The 22,498-nt window shown below is 44.7% G+C and overlaps 1 protein-coding gene and 2 long non-coding RNA genes across 3 annotated transcripts; all 3 read right to left on the bottom strand.

The window, feature by feature from the left end:
* Positions 1–590: 590 nt before the first annotated feature.
* ITM2A (integral membrane protein 2A) lies at positions 591–9,901 on the bottom strand. The gene is made up of 6 exons (XM_084534644.1): positions 9,715–9,901; positions 6,502–6,633; positions 6,089–6,277; positions 5,475–5,585; positions 4,164–4,314; positions 591–1,693 (listed from the first exon to the last, which is right to left on the bottom strand). Exons 1-6 carry the CDS (start codon positions 9,796–9,798, stop codon positions 1,605–1,607), a joined length of 756 nt encoding a protein of 251 aa, XP_084390770.1. The 5' UTR covers positions 9,799–9,901; the 3' UTR covers positions 591–1,604.
* Positions 9,902–12,639: 2,738 nt separating this feature from the next.
* On the bottom strand, positions 12,640–15,282 carry LOC311443953. The gene is made up of 2 exons (XR_014697578.1): positions 15,130–15,282; positions 12,640–14,275 (listed from the first exon to the last, which is right to left on the bottom strand). It is a non-coding gene; the product is annotated as an uncharacterized lncRNA (long non-coding RNA).
* A 4,504-nt stretch (positions 15,283–19,786) lies between these two features.
* LOC311443954 lies at positions 19,787–22,229 on the bottom strand. Its single transcript, XR_014697579.1, has 2 exons — positions 21,160–22,229; positions 19,787–20,838 (listed from the first exon to the last, which is right to left on the bottom strand). It is a non-coding gene; the product is annotated as an uncharacterized lncRNA (long non-coding RNA).
* Between the last annotated feature and the right edge of the window lie 269 nt (positions 22,230–22,498).

Consider the following 22,498-nt stretch of genomic DNA (forward strand, 5'->3'; position numbering starts at 1 on the left):
ATATTTTCCAGGAAAGCCAGAAGGGTTTGGTACATTAACTCTTTGAGCAATCAGACTAATACAAGTCTCACTGTCTCCTACCTCTGTGCTTAGAGCTGGTAAAAGCTGAACAGTGCTTCTGTAAGATGTTTGATTAATCCTCGGCTGTCTTGGAGTTAGAATACGCTAAAAAGACTCATCTCATGAGCATGGCCATAAATGCAGTAATGCAAGCATAGTGTTGGCCTCCTCAACAACATTGAGAGATGTGTGCTAGAATTTACCCTTTTTTTTTTTTTAAACTATACAACTGAGCTGCTGCCCTCATGCCAGGAATTCAACTTACAGTAGCACTAAGCTTCACTAACACCTACACCGTGGGGGATCCAGTTTGTAGTGATGCATCTTTTCCTCCCTCTGTTCCTCCAGTTTTGCACCACAAAGCATTTCCACAGTTAACAGGAAGAGGAAATGGGGCTTCATGGACTGAAGGAGGTAGGGAGAACACCAAACACTAGCCCAGACCCACAACCCTCACTTCCCCCTCATGGGCCATATACCAGCGTAGTGCCCTTTGCTTCTGATCACCAGGAAGTCACACAAACACCAGATTTTTAGAGAAACATTTATTACAGGGTTGCAGAATTTATGCCAATATAAAGTCCCTTAATAAAACTCTCATCAACTGCAGGATGCTATGTCTTCGCTGTCTTTATACTACAGCTTTCAAAAAAGGAACAATGCTCTGACTGCAGTAGTAACGCTACTTGCTCATAAAAAGTTGATCTAAAAAGCTTGTATAAGCCAGTAGTTTAAGTTTACAACTACAGTCACATTCACAAGTGAGCTATTACCAGAACAGATTCTTGAAATAGAAAGTTACAGGATAAACCAACTCATAACCAAAATACTGACAAGCTTTAAGAGCAACTCGATCTGAATCTAAGAACTAAATACCACAAAACCAAACAAAGGTAGAAGAATTAAGTGTAAGCTCAGGGAAGGTTCCAAATATACATACGAATTCAATACAGTAATTGCACAAAAAGAAAGGGTAGTGTTAGAGGTTTATGATCACTGAGGTTGGATTTTACATGCTTCACACATGGATGTTAAAATAAACCTTCAATGATATGCATCAGGAGGTTTTTAGCCAGGAGACTGAGTGCAGAGCTACTCTACAGAACTACACAAGATGTGCAAACCACAGATTATTAATACATTAATCATCCTGTGAAAGTTAAGGTGAACAGAACTGGTTCCAGCCAAGGAGTTGGTTAACATTTCTGTATATATGTTTTTCTGCCATTCCCAGATTACTGTAGATCACACGCATTCGATGGATAAACTGATGTTACCCTTCTGAAAAAAAAACCAACAAACCAAAACCAACAAACAAAACCAAAACACCTTACTCAAATTTAAATTCTACAGAAAACTAAGAATAGGTATACCAAGGATCAAAAAAAAGCTGAAATGGTGACTGTCTTCTTGAAATACAAGCAATACACAGAAAATGCATAAGGCTTTTGATTATCACTGCACATTTTAATTTAAGAAGTCGACATCTAATGGTGAGACTTCTCAATGAAGGTGTGAACTAGTCACCTCCCATCCAACGCCTTTCACTGTTGACAGATCTTTGTTTCAACAACGAAAGAGTTTTCAAAGTGTCTGATTGAGTGACAGTTCTCCGCTGAACGTTTCTGCAGACCTGCGGACGAGACAAGATGAGAGCCTAAGTAAAGCAGGAGATCTGCAACTCTGCAGCAAGCATTTACAGGTTTGTTTGTTTAAGTCATTACAAACAACAATGAAATACAATCACTTTGTGCATATTGTTTTTACACCCAGGAATTACCATCTGAGCTGGATACAGGCTGGTTTTCCATCAGAAAACCTCCCCCATTCTCAGAACAGTGACTACTTCAGAGGGGGCTAGATACAGACAGAGGATAAAGCAAGATCTTGTCGTTTAACCCAGTATCCTGTAATTACTTTAGTGACAGAAGAGAGCACTGAACAGACTTTCTCATAGCCCTTCCTAACCACAAAGAAAAGTAATTTCAGTCTTCTTTGCCTTACAGGAAAAGAGGTGAAAAACTCTAAAAAGGTGCAGGGGGAAAAAAAAATAAAAAAAATAGTTCAATAGTTCTTTATCAGCACTTCTCTCCACCCCAGTATGCATTAACAAAGAGTGTAATTCTACAGCACAGTCTTCACCTGGGAAGAGAGATGAGGATTTACCACTCAGCTGATGACCTTACTGAAGTTTTTTCCTAACACTGTTAAGGTGATTTTCTCTATTCTGGGACATGCCAGCACTGGATCTGATACAGGCAATTTACCTCTACCAGCTGTGAAGCTTTAATAGGAGACAAGAAAATGGTAGTCCTGCAGTCAGAGACAAGCTGATCAACTAAAACACACCGGTATACAAGAATTAGAGAGGAAAGCTTTAAGCTTGTTTAATAAGCACAGAATTGTTCAGAGTATGCAAGCAGAGCTATCCATAGAAGTCTACAAGCATTCTCCTAAATCAAACACAGCAGGGTACTGTTTTGTTTTGTAAACACTAACAGCTGGACTATCAGCTCCTCAGTTCACCTCTATTTTAGCTAAAAATCTTCCAATGGCTATCCAACTGGATACACACACTGCACAGTCAGGAAGACCTGTCCAGTCTCTCACACCTTCACTTATGCCTCGAGGGAACTGCCTCAGAACTGTCTGATCTACGAAACCACTCTACCAACTCCACAAAATCTGAGGGCAAATGTAGCAGCTAAGCGAACCGACTCCTCCACACAGTTTTCAGGAGTTTATCCACTGCAGCCTAATTATTTAAGTTGGCCTGGTTTTGTGCATACTTGAAGAAAGGTGTGCTAGAAATCTAATCTGGAAAGCAAGAACAGTTTTCTCCTCAGCAGCAGTCCTCCATTTTACTCGAAGTTTCTCCCCCTACCAAGAGGGAAACAAGGTCAGTTACAGGAAAGAAACCGTACTAAGGGGCATTGTTCACTTGCTAGAATCCTTTTGTGGAAGCATTCTGTGGAAGTCATTTACCGTGCAGCAGAGCTGTCAGCAACATGAATTGAAACATGCTATAGCAAGATGATCTTAAGGAAACACCGTAAAACACTCTCTGCAGTACTGTCAGTAGGCTACAGTCTTTCAGACACGAGAGCAGTCAGCCCAGACTTGTTCACAACAGCTCAGACACATGCCTCTCCCTCCCATAAAAGGAACATTTACTGTTTCTTCATCTGCTTTTGCTATTTAGGACCACTGTTTTATGTTGCCACATACAGAGCCTTCCGTCTTGTAGTAACAGGACGTAGTCTCTAGCAAACAGCAGATGTGGCTCCTGACGCTGCAAGCTGTAACTGGGGAGAGGAAAATCTTGCCCAAGAGTTTGGCAGGAAAACTGGAGCAGAGAGTTCTGACAAACCCATCATTTGCATTCTGAAAGGCAGTAACTGACAAAGGATTAGTTTGCCATGCATTTGATGAGAGCAGCAGACTAAATGGTTTGAGAACTACAATGAACTAAAATCCATAGCATCACATTTCTGTATTTCAGGCCTCCTTCCAATGTGTCAAACCTCTGACACAAATTCATTCCTTTTCACAGAACGGCTAGGGGTGCCACAAAGAGACACGCGAAGCAGAAATAGAGCTCAGAAGTTCCCAGGATGTGCTCTTCCTCTTTCAGAGGAGAAGTCTGGGATGTCCAGATCTAGATGATCAGTATTTCTCAGAGCAAATGAACGAGAAGATAATGTTGTTATTTGATGCCCCTGCAACCCACTTTCAGAAAGGACAGTGAAAGAGTAAGCTACACCTACAGAGACCCACATAATCTGTTGGAGCATATGAGTTTTTAGGCCAAACTAATCTATGGCTTCAACCAGAAAAATGGAACACATTTGCTTATGTTCAAGCCCATTTTGGACACATAAATTCCAACTCTGTAACCAAAAGCTTCTCTCACTGTGCTTGAAACTTAGACATGTATTTGAAAATAGGGAAAACAACATCCATCAGTTCTAACAGCAGCCTCAGCTCAGAAGTTGTGCTGAACACTCAGATTTCCAGGTCTAAAAACCCTGACAGTGTATTTACCCTTTCCCTACTCCAATAGGAGGTTTTGTTGTTTTCTTTTTAAACAGCAGGAAACTTACCTGTTATCTGGTCTCTGCGCTGAAGTCTGAAAGTCTCTTTTCCAACACAGAGTTGGTAAATGAAGATACCCAGATCAGATACGTTATCTATCTCCTCCGTAACCACCATTTCTTCACGGACTAGGTAAGTCTGAGGCAGGTAAGAACCAGTCTAAAAAGAGAAAATACCTTGAGATACACTAGAACAGTAACAATGGACAATCACTACTTCTTTTTTCTTTGCTTTGGAAGGACTTGAGGCCTTCCATCAAAGAACAAAACATGAGAGCCTTTCAGCTTTCCATCTGTTTAATATTAAAGATATGCTAGTCTTGAAGAGTTGCACACCAGAGAAGTTAAAAACTGACAAAGGCCATGTCAAAGAGCTCCAATTACATTCAAGTAGAGTGCAGTTAAGATTAACTCTGCTTTCAAGTGCTTTGCAAATTGCTTGCTTCATACAAAGTAAGCATTAAGAAAATCTATTCAGGTTTCTTTGTATGCAACAAAGTTCGCAGTTTAAACAGGGAAACTTTCATAATACCTAACTTTTGTAGGTCATGCTGTTTTTATTCTTTGTATTAGGTATAATTGCCTCAAACACGAAAGATGAAGTCTTCACCAAAATGCTTTAATGCTATTGAAATAACTTGTCACCCCTCAACTCCTAAAAGCAGGGGCAAGGGAACACACAAAGCTGATCTTCATTAAGCTAAAAAAAAAATAAATGAGCTAAGCTACATCAGGTGGCACCTAGCATTAGACGCTGAGGAGTCGATGACTTTTTAAAAAAAGTACATTCGACACACGATAGTTCGGTATCACATTTAATTTGGAAGTAGCAGCAAGCTGTATCAGCTTGACCCAGAAGATAAGCCTTCTTGGAAGAATACCACTTTTAGTCACTGGACAGTCAAAATGCTTGCGGTGAGCTCATAACTACAGTGCCAGTAGAACAGAACAATTGTTCTTTTCATTAAAACTCGTGGGGGGGGAAGTGAGCTTTCCAGCGGCAACTTTCAGGTTTAGGCTTTCAATGACACTTGGAGCTTCATCAAATTGCTTTATAATAGCTAAATTTAACCTTACTTACTAGTTGCTTTCAGCTTCCATAAAGCTACGTATTAATAAGAGCATTACCCATGAATCTACTCAACATAATATACACTGACAGCTGGCCTGAACTTTAGTACAGTGACTGAGCCAGGGGGATTATGTACTTCGATGGCAAGAGGACTGTTCTAGCAAAAGATTGGAGTTCAGGAGCAACATCCAGCGTTCTTATCAGGAATTCTCTCATCAGCATAACTAAACAATCAAGACTCCACATACCGCCAGTTTTGCAAAGAGATCCATCAGATTCCTTGGCGGCATAACTATGGACGTGTTCAACGGAATCACATAGCAGTTGCCCAGTTGCAAGTCAAGATACGCCGTCAAAAGCTATTTTGGAGGGAAAAAAGGTTTTCAACTGATTAATCACGGCTTTTTGATTATTAGCACACAGTTCTACAAAGTCTAAGAAGTAACTTCAGAACGATGAAGAACAGCTAGCTGCATGCACTGCTTTGATGCAAGTGTCCAAAGCAAGAACTTAGCTATTATCACCTCTCCAAAGTTGTTAGTTATACTTTACATCAGAACTGAGAGCTGACTAAGCTGATAAGTGGTTGTTCTCTACAAGTTAATTGTTTAGAGAAAGTGTTAAGGTCTTCCTAGTCACTTCATCCTTACCACTGGGTGCAAAAATGCAGAGACTAGAATTACCAACATTATCTGCCCCCTCCCCCCTTTTTTAATAAATTTAACTTCATGGAGCACTCAGCCAGAATCACCTGCATTTACAGGTCTCAAGAATGAAAACCTTGGAGCTATCATGACGAGCATTCACTCGTTTCCCAGTGAGCTGTGAACCAGTTGTTCCTTACTGCTGCACTTGTACTTACCCTATCAAAGTCATGGACAATCGCGGCCGGGTCACTGTCTGAGAATTTCGGGACGGGCACATCGATGATGGCTATGTTGTCATCTTCCCGAATGTCAGCTTCTTCGGCAATAGGCAGGAAATAAGGTTCCACAGCACGATCCCGGTTTTCATTTTCAAAGTAACACATTTCACCACGGTACACCTTATGCTGGAAGTAAGAGCAAGATTAGTTATTTTTTTACAGTGAATATTGCTTTAAAACTACACTTCCAACATCTGTGTTACAAAGAAGTGCAAGCCTGAGACCTGAAGCTTTTATAAAGGGTACAGAAGCCTTGAGGTCCCAGTTACCAAAAGATTTCTATTACACAGGTAACCCATTTATAATTACATTTTTTTGTCAGTGATGCTTAAAAAGAACTTTCGCACTACCTTAGGCATGAAGTACTTGTAGATGCAGGCTCCACCGACGACAACTCCTGCCAAGATGAACGCTAAGCCCAGCAGAGTCAACAGACATCTTCCAGAGGAGTTTTCACCTCCGTGTGTGGCAACTTCCGGATCCTTTAACCAGAGAAGGATAAGAACTGAGAAGGTGCAGCCACCCATAATTTAAAGTCGACAGCTACCAAGTGGTTCACTTTGACCTACAACCCGACGATTCTATTTCCTCTAGGTGTGTGCTGAGAAGTCAAGCATCATAAAGTAGGAAAGCACTTCCACGAAATACTGCTGCATCATAGCAAGATGAGCTTTCACACAGCACTGAATAGAGAATATTTTCCTCATTAGTCATCTTTCTAGACAAACCTCTGTCCAGAAAATGTAGCTGTTTGAAAAACACTACTTGAGCTGTGAGAAATTTAAATAACTGTAACAATAGATACAGTGCTGCAGCCACAATATTGTACAAGGAAAGCAAGATTTGTAGAGCAAGGTCATTTTCAGGAACACAGTGTTCCCAAAGCCTACTTCCTATCCTCTTCTCCTCCGTCAGATGGAAGAAAAATAGCATTACTGTTCTTAACAGAGCTGGACTAACACAGGAAGCTAAGATGCAATTTTGTCTATTAGTCGGGAAAGAGACACCTGACATAAATCCCACATTTGGGTTTCAGAACTTTCTCAGAATATGCACATTAAATTCACCGTGAAGGAGAACCACCCATCAGCTCAAGCAGAGCTTCAAATTATGTCAAATAAGAATAAACTCCTGTGGTACATCCTACCTTGCAGCTTCAAAACCCTGCTCCTTTGGTGGAAGGAAGAGTAATGTTTTGTATATAGCAGCCTAAAAGCCTGTAGTTCACTGGCTTGTTTTTTCCTGGTCCGCTTGCAGACAGAGGACTGCAGCCAAAGGAAACAACTCTCACCATTACATAACACGGTGATCACTTGTGTAATGCTGATCCAGAGTTGGTGGCGGTATCTGAACGACACAATTTAAAGCCCTGTTCTTTACGTGCCTTCCTAGGCTTTCAGTCAAAAAGCCCACACAAGAGAAGTTGAGAGAAGAACAAAAGCACTGTCAAATCCTAAGCAATCAGAATAGACATTCACCTGGAGAAATAAACCCTTCAGGTCTACAAAGAAAGAAAAAAGCCATAAATACTTGGATAACCTACATGTTTGGCACGTAGTCCGTTTAATGATTCATGACTACAGCATTTAAGAGTTTGCTTTCACAACCTGCTCTTTCAATTCAAAATGTAGAAAAAGATGAATTCACATGGGGTGCAAAAAAAAAAAAAAATGAGTGTTTTCCTCTGTGCTGTTCCTAGATTCCTGTGCAGCACCCAGATTTAGCACAGCAGCCTCTGTGGCCATTCCTAATTCTGGTCCCCTTATTTGCACTCCTGTACAACACAATACGTTTAAGCGACCTGTGATCAGAACAAGTCACAGTATTTTTACAAAGGCTGCACTTATTTCCACGCTCAGCAAGATATGGCAGTGTAAAAGTCAAACCCATCAGCTATGCAACTAACGAGACAAAAAAAACACTGTTTAGTGAAAGTCAACACTCCTACATTCCACTCTCTCATCCTCCAAACAGAAAAGCGTTGGTTCAGCAAGACATAAGCCGCTACAATTGGCTGGTTAAGTGTTTGTCACAACAAAAAACTAAACTAGTTCCATGTCAGAATTATGCCACATTTACATGTCATTATGTGGAAGCCATCTTTCAGAGCCAGCTTGGTTTTAAGATCAAGGCTGGTTCTGTTCTCATCGTGTTCTGCCATCTCCTCCACCTCGCCGTTCCTTACTCATCGTTAGTGAGGCCTCTCATTAGCTGCACGCAGCAGCCCGCACCAGGTTCCAGCACTTCAGACGTCCCAGGGCTCGGATGATGTCAAGGGCTAAGTAGCTACACTTGCGCCACACTTGTTTCAAACACAGCCAAGCTATTTATCATATTAAAAAGCAATGTCAGAAGCCTGATCTCAGAAGAGTTGACGGAGCTGATAAGAGAACACAATTCAAGACTTTGCTCCAACAGGTTACACAGCCTCTAAAACCAATATGAGCAATAAAATACCTGCAAGGAAAACGCAGCTCTGAGCTGTGCAGTAACAAGCAAAGAAAAGAAGGAGTAACAGAGGAAAGAAATGACTCCTGTTAACATGGGCAGCTAGGTCAAGAGCTGCTGTTGACACAGTCCACTCCAAAGTACCTGCAAGGAGAGAATTCTGCAAGCTCAAGGGTTTGCTGCAGGTAGTCTAGGGGACTTTTGCTGTGCTGTTTCAACCAATGTTAGCCACTGAGCTTGTTTGCTCTCCAAAAATATCCCATCTAAAGAATAAGCATTAGAACAAGTTTGTTTTCAAGGAGAGTTGTGAACTCGCTGTTTGCATGCCCTCAAGTCAGAGCGAAGAGGTATTAGAAACAAAGTCAGACGCGTATGCACACACCGACTGACCGAGAACACTGCGGTGTGTGTAACACAATGATGTAAGCTGCTTCTAAACCGAAGGAGCTCAGCTCTCCTGAGAACAGAAGGGAGGGCACAGGGCAACGCTAGGACTGCGCTCAGCAGCCGCATGGCAGAGGCTGCTGAAGATACGCACCCCACAAGCTGCGTGAGGAGCAGCTGATGATGGAGGAACTGACTGACCTCTCTAATCTACAGCATGCCCTCTGTGCAGTTCCTCAGCTTCCTCCTCGACCTGCTGTGCCGTTAGCTGTACAGGGCACGGCTCTGGCAGCCCGAGGGGCAGCAACACCACAGCCCAGCCTTCCCCAATTCCATGGGAAGGCTCCTTACGCTGCGTGCAGGGCTATTATTTGGCTAAAAACCCAACCGCAGCGGCTCCTCTCCGCCACGAGCAACAAACCAACCCGGCCCTAGCGCTCCCGCTTCGTTGACCCAGCGGCCGGCCTGACACCGCCGGCACCAAGCACGGCGCCTCCAAAACCAAAAGTAAAAACCCGAGTAAAATCGGCCCAGTTCAGCGCCACTCAGCGCAGCCTGGAAGCCGCCGGAGCGGCCGAAACCGTGAGGGGACCGTGAGGGGACCGTGAGGGGGCCCCGCAGCCGTCACAAAATGGCGGCCGCCGCTTCCTCCTCCTCCTCCTCCTCGCCCTCCCTCACCGCCCCCTCAGCCCTCTCAGCCCCCCAGCCCTGCCCAGCCCCGCTGCCCGCACCCTGTCGGCCACCAGCGCCTCGGCCGCCTCCTTCTTGGCGCCGTCCTTCTGCGCGAAGGGCGAGCTGAAGGCGATCTTCACCATGGCGCCGCCGCCGCCGCCGCCTGCCGCCGCTCAACGGGCTCCGGCCGCCGGGGCGGCGCCTCAGCGCCGTGGCCACGCCCCCCCTCCCTCGAGGGGCGGGGCCTCCGCTAGCACCGCCCCCTGCAGAGGCGGGTGGGGAGGGAGGGGGGGTATGGGGGTGTGTGAGGGGGGGGTGATGCGGGGCTGTCAGTGTGCGAAAGTCCCTTTTTAGCCCTAAAAAGATGATCTTGTCCTTGAAAGTGGTGAATGAAGGGTAACAAAGCACAGGCACAGCCACTGCGGGGGGTGCTGTGGGCTCCACGCAGCGCAGGCGCCATTAGGCAGGGTGCCATAATGGCTGTGAGGGTGCCTGAGGCGGCGGTGTGGGTGCTGTGGGAACACCCGGGGATAAAACCTCTCACCGGGGCGCCTGGTGGTGAGACCACCACAGGATCTCGCCTGTCCCCCACGCCGAGGCCCACCTGCCTCCCCAGCCCTCAGCACAAGCCCCAGCGAGCAAGCCGTGCTGCCAGGGAGCCTTCCAGAAGCCCCATGGTTTATCCCCACTGGGGTTCACACAGCCCCACAGCCACACCTGGGGTTTTGCAGGCAAGGGCACAGACCTCACCCCTGCCTTAAAATGTCTGCATCCTAAAAATGGCCTCAAATCTGGGAGAGGCCACTGGTGATGTGGTAGCGTGGGGTGAGGGGACAGCAGCAGGGAGATGGCACCCGCTGCACGATCCCACAGCCTCCCTCCTTTCATCTGGGCCCCTCTTTGCACATTGCTCACATTGGTAATCCCACAAATGCTTAATATTACGTGTTTGCCCCCGGAGCACATCACAGGTGAAAAGGAGGCGTTTCAGGGCCATACTAAGCATGGCACCATGTTGGGATATTTTCAGTCAAGTGCACCATCAGCCACCTCCCGTCTCCTACAAAATACGGCCTGAGGAGGCTTTAGCAGCCAAGAAGACAGACAAGACTTCACCAGTCATTAATGTCTCCAAAGGGGGAGAAGAAGAAAAGGCTTCATGTGCTAAAACGTCTGAAACCATCTTCTCCTTCACATGATGAAAGACTGTGTCAGCCTCATTGGAATTTGACTTTATGGCTCTTGAAAGAAATCTGTTTTGAATCTGGTGCCTATCCCATTGAACTCTTCCCCGCAGACAGCTGTAATTAAACAGAACTGAACACTATGCAAATATTGCAATAAGTAATTCTTCTAAGTGTAAACAAAATGCAGTGTGTATTCCAGCATTCAAAGCATGTTCCTGTTATTCTACAGATGCAATATCACTGTTATTTCCTTTCAAGATCATAGGTTTGATATTGCTGCCTTTCATGTTAGCAAGAATTTTGACTTCGTTCAAAGAACAGTCTTTTATGTCTATTTAACCTGACTTCGTCTAGTAACAGAAAACACTTTTACCTCATTTTGCCAAGAAACCAGCTAAAATTTAATTTTCATACTTCATAGCCTTAGCATGTTAAGAATGAGTTAAAGCATACTATTAGCATTGTCCTTAAAACACAGATTTTAAAAGAGATTAGATAGATTTCCTGTGTGGCCAATGCAATATCTGTGCTCTACAAGCTGACAGTTTATCTATTATATGAGAAAATTTCAGTATCTCAATCTAGGCTAATTATTTTGTGCTTAAACAAATTGACTTTATTTTCCAATTACCCAACACCTTTACTTAAAAAAAGGACACAGAAATAAAGCTGGAATAGACCCTTGCTATTTGTCAAGGCTAATGTCTGTACATCCTGCTTGCTTCACTCTCTACATCCTGTGATGTACTGCAAGGGATGGATGCACCTTGAAAGACTGTGCTCAGATAACAATTCAAATAGTTGTTTTTTTTTTTTTTTTTTACCTTAATTCACTGAATTTGCAAAACTGGAACTGTCATAAGATTCACCTGTGTTTTGTTTTGTTTTTTCTTTTTGCATTTCCATTTGTAGCATCTGTGACAACCTACATGTGAAAAAAATATATATATGTTCAAAACTTCTTTAAAATATGCAATGTCCAGGAAAATGTTATTCCAGTATCATCAGACAATTTTTTCCTATCCTTATGCACTGATAATAGCTGTCAATTTAGTCAGTAACTTTTCCTTCCATATAAAACTCATTGTACAACATTCTGATTGTATTTTGTAGACCAGCTGTAATCTGAAGTAACAGGCCTGGGAAGACAAATTCCACCCTGGGATGCACAGACATAAGGCAATTCAATTTCTTTGCCATCCTGAAATCATCAGGCTGTTCTACCGAATAAATATTAGAGATCTCCATGGGTGACTTCATCGTTTTGTCTGTAAAATGCTTTTGTATTAGCCTCTTAGTACTGGCCCGGTTTTCTTTCAGACTTTTCCCACATGTTGGCTGTAGTTTAGGCTTGGAAATTCCAAGACATCTAAACAAGTAGCATCACTTATTCTTTTAAATTTAGTAATATCTTTGATTTTCCTTCTACTAAAGCATTCTGGCCTTATTTATTTATTTCTTTATTTTGGTATTTATTCAGGTGATCATCTTTATCACCTTGAAACGCAAGAGGTAATCTCCTTATCCTTAATTATCCTTCTAATCCTTCTGGATTTGTAACGTTAAAGCAATAGTGCTCTAAACTGTAACAAATGTACAGATTGGATTGTTTTAGAGAGTGGAGGAATTTGGCCAGAAAGAAGGGTGAACAGGTGTGCCGGATTGGCTATGATTCTGTTGCCTTTAGGCCTGCTCACGAATGGCTGTGAACCACGTCTCTTAAAAGTGGTGTTAAACACAGACACCACTCATTTTAGTGGTAGTGATGACATAAGTAGACCAGACTGTCTCAGAATATTAATTGTAATGTGCAGTAGTGTGTTTTATTGAGCCGATCATTGATTCAGCAGATAACGTCACTTGAACCATCTTTTTGAGCAACCCTGCCATAGCACTAAAACTAATTTTCAATGTGTAGGAGTTTTTAAACTATTCTGATGCACTTTTTAAAAACCACAAGCTTCAAAGCGTGTTCATGTTTATTCTATCTCCTTCTCACGTATGCCAGGAGAATGCTTTTTTACCTTTTGGGAACAATATGGTATTACATTTGTCATAGCTCGTATTCTCGGGCTTTGAAGTAGAAGGCACTACATGTGTGTACAGTCTTCAGTCATGTGCATTGTTCTAGTTCAAACAAAAGTATGATCAAGAGGGCTGCAGTCTGGCAAGACATGTAAGCACACGCTTTACATTTCGATGGTCACTCACAGCTTAATATTAAGCATGTGTTTAAGTTTTTTGTTAAACTCCAAACCATGTACATAGCTAAGTACTGAAGTGCACATTCAGGCAGCAGGGGCTTGGTCCTCTTTCTGCCCTTTACACAAGTTCACATGTACAGTGTATTTAATAAGGGACAGGCCCTTATTATTAAAAAGGGACAGGCCCTTATTAAATACACATACAGGAGCATTGCTCTGCTGAGCCCCAGCCTGGAATCAAGGTAGCACACAGAGAAACAATAATTAATACAAGTAATTGATAACAGTTTTAAATATACACTATATCCATCAAATGATATATATAGATATATATTTACAAATAGCATAGTCACTGAAAGAAGGGTGACAAAATGGAAATAATAAGTACATCACATAAGACCATTAAAAATGAAAGAGAAGCTACAAGGGTGCTAACACTTACAAAAGGAAACTTTCCCTAATTTTGACTGTTTGTAGTTACCCAGATACTTGAAGTTCTGTTTTTTAACTCTGGCCCTTTTCATCCCTCTTTGTAAGACTTCCTCCTTCCTCATCTCCTCAGCCTGTTTTCCTTCACTCCCTAGCTCTGATATTTGCTGTCTTCACTACTTCTCAAATCAGAGATCATGGTTCTTTCCTCTTTTGGTCCCTTCATTTCTACCTCACTTGCGTTTGTAAGGCTGTTGATAAGGAATCTATCAGCACTTCAGACTATGAAACTGCCACACTGCCAGCTGCCAATACAAACTTTCACAGGGGAAAGGTTTTCCCCCTGGGTTGTGATGAATTTGGGCCTTTGACTGAAGATACCAGTTTCTGGACAGAGATTACTGTGTTTGCTCCACTGACTTCCCGGAGTGCTTTTCTTTGTTACAGCAGCGTGAGATTAATATCTGTGGCAAAGCCAGCAAACATTACTCATTCCTACTGATCACCTCATTACCAAATACTATAACAAGAATATTAGCTAAATGCAAAGCAGCCTATTTGCATTCAGGAGAAAGTCAGGAGCCCGTTTTCTCTGTAGTGACAAACTGCAGAAGTGATGAGCAGAAAAGTGAGCCTCAAGGAGACAGCGACGGCGAGGTGATTACCGACCGAGCAGCAACGTCAACAGCAGATCCTCTAATGACTGTGCTCAGACTGAGCAGCGCAGAGGACCCGGCTGCCCACACAGCAGATGCTTCACAGAGCAGAATTCTGCAAGAAATTCCAGTCCTCCAGAAAATCTGCAAAGCAAGCAGCACGCCCAGAGTGATCAGCAAGCCCAGCGACTATAGGGCCGGATTCACCTCTGGTGTAACTGCAGTGAAGCAAGCACAATTACACCAGAGGGATGTGAGGGCCCCAGCGTCTTGGCAGGTCTAAAAAAGCATTGCTAAACTCTCTTATTAGAGGAAAAGCAATAAGCACTCCAAGCTCAAGCTATCTTCTACTGAACTGACCGAATAGGCATTTTTGGACACAGAGTATTGTTTACCTGGGCATTGAGGGGTGTCATCTCTGGTCCCCCCTTTTTGCTTTCCCCCAGAACCACCCAGAGGGACTCTGTGCCCCAGCAATTCTCCCTCTGGCCGAGGTGGGCTTGCTGAGGCTCAGTCCGCTCTGCTGCTGCTCGATGGCACCATGCTGCGAGTCCACCTGCCTGGGGCTGCTTCGGGCAAGGGACCCCAGCCTATGCAAGAACCATGGGGCTGGCACTTATTAGGCACCCTAAATGGGAAAGTGCTGGGGTTAACCCCACCCCTCCATCCTTGGCATTTTCTCTGTGGCCTACCCCCCTCTGCCTTGCTCGCAGTAGCTGGGGCGGTGGCAGAGCCCCCGTGCAGGAATGCAGCACAGCAGCACAGCCCACACCTCCGCCCCCCACCCGGGGCCTGGCAGGCATTGCTGCAATGTCCAGCCTTGCTTATCAGCATCAGCAAAACAACCAGGCGCTGACTGTGCTTGTGAACACAGGCTTAGCTTGAACTTAGCTCTGTGGCAAGCACGGACACAGGCGCAGCTTGTTTGGCTGTGTTTTCTGATCTGCACCGAGCTCGGCGTGTGCTTGCCTACAAATGCAGTTAAGCTAGAGCCATACATATATTGCGGCCGTGTGATCATCTTCCCAGATCAACAGAGCTGTCTGTGTTGGCACAGATCCCTCCTGCGCTGTCAGAACTGCGCACCGCCTGGTGTAGCTCGTTGGACTCGTTACGTGCGGTTGTGCTTTGGGAAGTGTCGATAGGGCTCTGCTCACAGCTTTGTCTGGCATAATGAAAATGCTGCCTGCAGAGATGGGACACTCCTAAATGGTGTGATCAGCTTAACGCTAGTTCAGATTTTCAGTGAGGAAGCAGTTCTGAAAGAAGCCAGGGTTTGGTCTGATTGTTTGCATCCGTACGTGTCGCATGCATACCGTTTGCATATTGACCAGCGGTATCTGTTAATGTGCTGTTAATAAAGGATTTATAGCTAGACAACATTCCAGCTTATTTACAAGATGATATAATCAGGCACCAGCCCGAGCACTGCACTAAGAGACTATAGGAGGTTTCGGAGCTGGGGTGAAAACTCGTAGGTGGATCTTTCATGGGCTGTAGCAGAGTTTCATTAATCATGCAGAGGTATATGAAAATTGGAGCTGATAGCATATAGTTAGTAAAAAAAAAAGCTATACTACAGTTATAAAGACACCTTTCCTCCAGATATACACCCTGTTTTCTGTTACTTGTCTATCTAAAGAAGAGCAAGTATATATTTTAGAGATGATAGCAATATAACTACTATTTTGTGTCACCTTACTTACCAACCTGCTGCCCATTAATGCTGACAAAAATTGCCCTTGTACTTGCCTTTGAGTAAGAATGCATTGCTAATTCTGCAGCCAGTTGCTCTGCAGTTTTACTTTCTTTCACCTAATGATATAATACAAATTTTCAGAAAAGAAGCACTTTTGGAAAATGAACCTGTCTTCACCCTCGTCTACTCCTCCGGGCATTTTTTCAGCGTACAGGTGTCCCTTTTCATCTGCGTGAAGCCTGTACTGTCAAAAATAGAAATACCGCAGAACACCTGTCCTAACAGCAGCTTGGAGTGCAAATCTTGTCAGTTAAAGAGATTTGTTGCTCTTTTTTTTTTTTTTTTTTTTTTTTTTTTCCTGCAGATTGTAGGCAAAGTTGTGCAATGGGCTGGAGATGTTCTGTTAAGGGGCAGAACAGGTGATAGCGGTATCCTGTCACGGTCTTTATCTCTGAGCAAAGGGACTTACAGCTCTGAGAGGCAAAGCCTCAACAAGGTTGTGGTGTCTGTTCCGGGGCGAAGATGAAAGCTCATTCTGTAAGACGCAGGCTACGAAGCCCAGCTTGAGCTTCCTCTTTACAGTGCAGAGAGGAAGAAGCATTAAGAGAGGAAGAAACACAACCACGTGCACACACACACTTATACACACACACATGCACACACATGCTAAGTTTGATGCATATATGAAATATTATGTTGTCAGAACAAATCCTGGTAGCAGTACTATTTTTTTATTAGTTTTGAGAAGACGGCTTTTGATTCTAATGGAAAGGAAATCTACCGTCTACAGCATTTTTGCAGACTGCAGGTTTTACTGCAGAAGGTGTTTTCTGTTCGTATGACACCACATCACGATACAGGAAATAACTTGTGGTACTTTATTTTCCTGTTCCAAGAAATCTCATCAAAGAATTTGTTTTCATGCTGAGGAGACACCTGGTGATGTTGGCAGTCTTTGATGGGACCCTGTGCAATGCTATTTTTGAACGCGATGAATCTCCAGCAGCCAGCAGAGTGAATAGCATTCAGGTTTTGAAGGAGTGGAACTAAGAAATCCTGAAAAACAAACAAACAAACAAACAAATAAATAAGGTGTTTTCTTCTATGGCACTTTTGTATGAAGCTCCCCAGTTCAGAATATATACTGAATATATCCCCAGTTTGGGATATACTGAAATCTCACCAAAGTAATGTTAAGGGCATGTGTATCGGCCTAGATTTAAGATCACAGAAAAATGGCAATGTTTGTTGGAGGGGAATTTGGTTGGTTATTTAGTTCAACCTCTGACTCAGAGAAGTGCCACCACCACCATTCGATGGGGTTTGGTGTTGCTGAATTGTGAAAAACACAAAGGATGGAGACTTTCCAGCTTGCCTTGGTAACCTGTTCCCGTACCACACTGCCTTCCGACTGAGTTTTGGTTTCCTGATATTCAACCTGTGTCTCCCAAGCCACAATCTGTGGCCTTTGCACCTTGCTTCTGTCTTCTGGCACTGCTGGCAGGAGTTTGCTTCTGGCATCTCTGTAAATGCCCTTCAGATAGCTGCGGGCAGCTCTTAGGGCCACCCCCAGCCTCCTCTCAGCAGCTCAGTAGAAGGGAATAACAGTTTCCCTCATCATGATGTAGCCCAGCATGTGGCTTGCCTTGTTCAAGACACGAGCAAGCTGTTGGCTCACGCTCAGCCTGGCATCTGCTGTAATCCCCAGGTACTTTCCAGCAGGGCTTTCCTTTCATGCTGGGGCAGGGGCAGGGTGATGCTGGCAGGATGCAGCGCTCAGCCAGAGCCCAGGGGGGTCAGCTCCAGTGATGTGGAGGAGGTCGTGTTCCTGCTGCCCTGCTTCTGAGTCTCAGCTCTTCTGTCATGAAACTGAGCATATAGGATGGAGAATTTCCAGAAATGTGAATGTCCTGTCCTGGCAAACCCATCTCTGTTATTCTGCAGTTTCAAATTCCTTGGAATTTGAGTAGCCTTTCTGGTGTGAATTGTGTCAGCGCTTCATTTCCTGCAATGCAGTCGCCCTGCAGGAAGAGCCATGCAGAGGCAGCAGAGTGTTTTCTTCCACTTCTTTAAGGATTGCCTCACAGAGAAATACAGTTCTTGACGGTTATGTTGCAATGCTTCGTCCTTTGGTAATGCTCACATACACTAGGAACCAAATTATGTCCCGGCTTCGTGCAACAATAATCTTGAAATTCGTATGCTGGAAATTCACATGGGATCATTTGCCCTAAGGGCTAACGACTCTTCACAGTCTCTTGGGGTTTTAATGTTTCCCAAAGCCTACATTAGGGCTGCTTCTGCTGCTCACAGCCTGCTGCTCTTGCTGCCCGGTGAAGTGGTGTCCACATGCCTGCCATGCTCAGCAGGAAAATTAGCTCAGTCTCAGCACTACGTGGGTTTCCCAGGGGGCTGTCTGGAGAACGATGACCTTATTTCTAGGTTATTTTCTCCTCCTTCTTCCCAAGTGAGTATTTCCATTAGTGAAGGACATGATCTCCCCTGCTGTGCCCTGCTTGCTCTCTGTCATTTGCCGGAGGCCTGGCGATGGAGCTATCTTGAATCCAAATTTAACCCTGTGTCAAGCGTGCATCGCCACTCTCCTGAAATTTAGCTGCTTTCATTAGGTAGAGTTGGATGGTGTCTTGTGATACAAAAAGATGTCACTGAAATTAATGGGAAGGTTAGAATTCTTCCACTTACATCCTGCATAACCTACTGAGAATAATAAGTAGACAGACTATAACAAATAGAAGTGTCTTTGGAATTGCTCTGTGAGAACATTGCTTCAATTATTCGGATGAGCTTCTTTTTCACCTTAATTAGCAGAACTGTGTCTGGTTCATTTCAAGACCTATTAGAAATAATATTAACTGGGGGCAGTTTCTGTTCAATTACTGTACCAGAAGGATGAGGTGCATGCAGCTTCAGTCCTGTTTTCCATCATGCGGACATTGGAAATGGTCATTCCACTGACGACAGAGCACAGATTGTTTTTTTCATAACGACATTGCTCTCTGTGCTTTAATCAGGCTGATCAGCAAGAAAGGAGGTGCTGGAACAGCACTGTGCAGGGCAAAGAGCTGGAGAGGAAAGAACAAGTGGCATGGGTGTGAAAGCGGTGCACAGTGGCACTGGAGGAAACGGGAAGGAAGAGCTTGCTAAAATGTAAAATCCGGTGCTCTTTAAAAATATTTTGCACTTCACATACCCATTCTGATCCTCTGTGCAAAGCATTGCAGCCATCAGGCAGCACTGCACTGAGGGTGGGTTTGGAGCCCTGCATATGCTGAGGAAGTACGGCCTCAGTGCTTGAGCACATCGCTGTCTCTCTGAGTCTTACTGAGGGAGCACTGTCATTTGCAATCAGAAAACAGACAAAGAAATTCTTTACAACACCTGACTCGGAAGGTTTGGTACCGGTATGAGAGGATCTGCTGCAAACTCAGCAGCAATAAATGTGCGTGTGTGTGTTTGCTCATGGGAGCCACGTGTCACAAACGTGTTACAAACCCACGGCTGCTGCCCCGATGCTCCTCTCTCCTGCCACTCTGGCTTCTGCCAGGCTGTCCCTCCCCATGGCCAAGCATTCCCCAGTTGTGCTCAGCCCCCCCAGTGCATCTTTCCCTGCCTCGTCCCCAGGAGAAGCCGTGGCCCAGCAAAGTGCTGCTGAACTCCACTGCACGTGTTCCTGCAGCCAGGTTCTGCCTGTGATGTCTCCTGCCTACCTAGCTGTATTTTCTCAACAGGAAACCACAAAGTAGACAGTCATAGATTACAAAAGATGCCATAAATCAGCATGCTCAGACCCCATATGTAACAGAAGTACAGTGTGTATTTAACTCTTCAACAGACAAATATTTCAGGGATTGTGTGCTCTCAGCTCTGTATTTGTATATATACATATATTGTATATATATAATTTATAATTAATACATTTTAAATAATAGATATTGTAAAATGCAAATAGATATTTTTATTTTTTTATTTTTTTATTTTTTATTTATTTACAATAGATATTGTAAAAGCTGGTACAAGAAGCCATGTGAAAGGGCGTTGGCTTCTATCTCAAAAGACCAAGGGCTCTCCAAGGGTGGAGCTCCCAGCGAGGGTTGCCCAATACCTGGACGTGCCGCAGGCAGGAGAGGTGGCTGCTGCCAACATTCGTGCTCCCATCCCTGCCTCTTGCAGCACAACCACGCTGCTGGGCTTGTGCCTTCAGCCTGCGATGGGCATGTTAGTGTGGAGCACAGAACTTGCTGGCTTCTCAACAGGATGAGCAGCAGCCGTCCAACCATTGTGCTAAGCTCTGTCTGAAAGGATGGCAGCAGGCTTCAGAGTGACAGAGCAGTGGAAAGTTTGGAAGAGTGAAACACGGCATTGGGTTGGCCATGAGCTGGACCATTCCTTTGGGATCTGTGCAGAGGATCACCCACACCCTCCAGCCAAGTCCCCTGCTGCCCGTGCCTGGTGGATAAGCTCTCTGATGCTGTGGGCAGCCATGCCCTGATCCTGCTCACCCTATGGAGGAGGACAAGAGAGGTTACCCTGCTGTGTTGCGGGAAGCCAGGTGGGCCAGGGCTTAGTGGAGACCAGAGAGAAGAGGTTCATTCATCAGCTTGTTATCTGCTCACAGTATTGGCCAATTTGCCTTCCCCTGGCTGAATTCAGCGATTTCCGTGTCACTGCTGAGTCCGAAGGGGGACGCAAAGGGCCCAGCAAGCCTTATCAGTCCCTGCCTTCTGGCAGACACTGAATCAAATTCAAACTTTTGGTCTTCTCCAAACCTCCTCCTTCTGGCGCAGGTCCCAGCAGGGGTGGGGTGCACTGGAGCTGTGCAGCTGCCGCTCTCGGGGCTGCTGCCCAAACACAGGAGATGGTTCTTCCCTTAAAAGCCAAGAGGCAGCTGTAAAACCCACTCCCACCGGCTTCAGAGAGTTTTCTAGAGACCTAGTGCCGTCAGAAAAAAATCCAGACCTCAATTCTTTTCCCATGTTTTCCACAATAGCTTTAAGAAAAAAAAAAAAAAAAAAAAAAAAAAAAGCACTGTGCAAAACACAAAGTTCAATCCCTCCAGGCTGAAAGGAAGTGAAATCAAAAGAGAAATACAATTTCTACAGACAAGCTTTGTATTTTGGGGAAGCAACTCTTGGCAAAGGTCAGGGAGGAACGTGACACAGACAGATGGACGAACAGCGAGCGGAGAGCCGCGTGCTGCCGGAACGGCTGCGCCTTTGCAGTTCTGCTCCCAGCGAATGCAAGCACTCAGAAAAATCCTCTCAGCTCTACTTCTCTATTGCCCTTCAGAAATCACCGTAGGGTGTCTTACTAGGGGATTTTCAGACGTAATATTTAAGCAGAAGGTAAATATGAGAGAAGAAAAGCCACCCAAATCTCTCTCTTATCCTTCATTCATGCCTTGGCTTTTCCTCAATGTGCTTCTTTTGCCCACTGTCCCTGGAGCACCACCCCAAATACTGCGTGGTGTCGGTTTGATTTCTTCTTCAGGAAGAAAAGCTGCATTGTTCAGCATCTTCCCCTGCTGATCCGTGCCAGAGTGGCACCTATTTTGGCAGAGCCTTCCTCGTTTCCTCATCTCTGACTAATAAGAGATGATGAAAAATATGATTCATAAAAAAAAAAAAAAAAAAAAAAAAAAAAAAAAAAAAAAAAAAAAGATTTTCATCTAAGAAAATTAAACACATGCATCTCTAAACGTGGCTTGATTTTCTTAAGTAACAATCAACCCTCAAACATCGAGTTTAATCTCAAGGCTCCATCTTGTGGCAAAGAAAAGCAAATTCACTTATTGTGAAATAAAAATCGAAGGTGATGAAAGGGGTCACTCACTGATGTGCAGGGTAAGTTCAGTGTAATGCCATTGCGAACCCCAGAGGAGCAGACAGGGCCATGACATTCACGAAATGCCCAAATGGCTGATGTTCTGGAGGGCAGAAATGAAATGCTGGAAAATCCTGCTCATGCCTGCTGTCCTCTTTGCCCAGCACCGTGCTGGTGGCTGTAGGGCCATCCCCTCGCCGCTGGTGGCCACAGGATTGAGGTGCCGGCCCCATGAGGCCTGGGCCTTTGGGCACCAGGCCTGCAGCTGAATGCCATGGGGCAGCCCCTCCCATTCACTGTTTTCTTACATATTTTCAGACCTCATCTCCTTCCCTCCACTTTCCAGGGGGTTGTTTCTTGCTGTTTACTATCTTTATTCACAACATGGCAGGAAGGGATGGTGACTAAAGGGAAGAGAGCTTGGGAGTTGTTTCCGAAACCCACGAGTGCAGCCAGGTCCCTGTGGGGACCAGCACAGCACGAGCCATGGCCATCAGGGCCGCTGGCCACTCTCAGCTACCAAAATGCTGCAGTATGTCTTAAAACCCCTTCCCCGGTGCCATGCCCCATGCTCGGGAGCAGGAGCTGGGCCGCGCTGCCTCCACCAGATAACACATGGGCTTTCCCTTGGGCGGCCAGGGAGGAAGGAGAACCGCTGCCTTATCTTCCTTCCGCCAGGACCTCGCCAGAGTGCGTCAGCTTTTTTTTTTTTTTTTTTTTTCCTTGCTAAATATAACCTAATGTAAAGTAAGGCTGGTTACAAGCTGAAGAGCTCCCAGGAGCAGGGCCAGGGCTGGATGGGCCCACGAGCATGCTGGCTGGCTGTC

This window comes from Aythya ferina (genome assembly GCF_964211825.1).
Source record: "Aythya ferina genome assembly, chromosome: 13".
In the NCBI taxonomy this organism is placed as follows: Eukaryota; Metazoa; Chordata; class Aves; order Anseriformes; family Anatidae; genus Aythya; species Aythya ferina.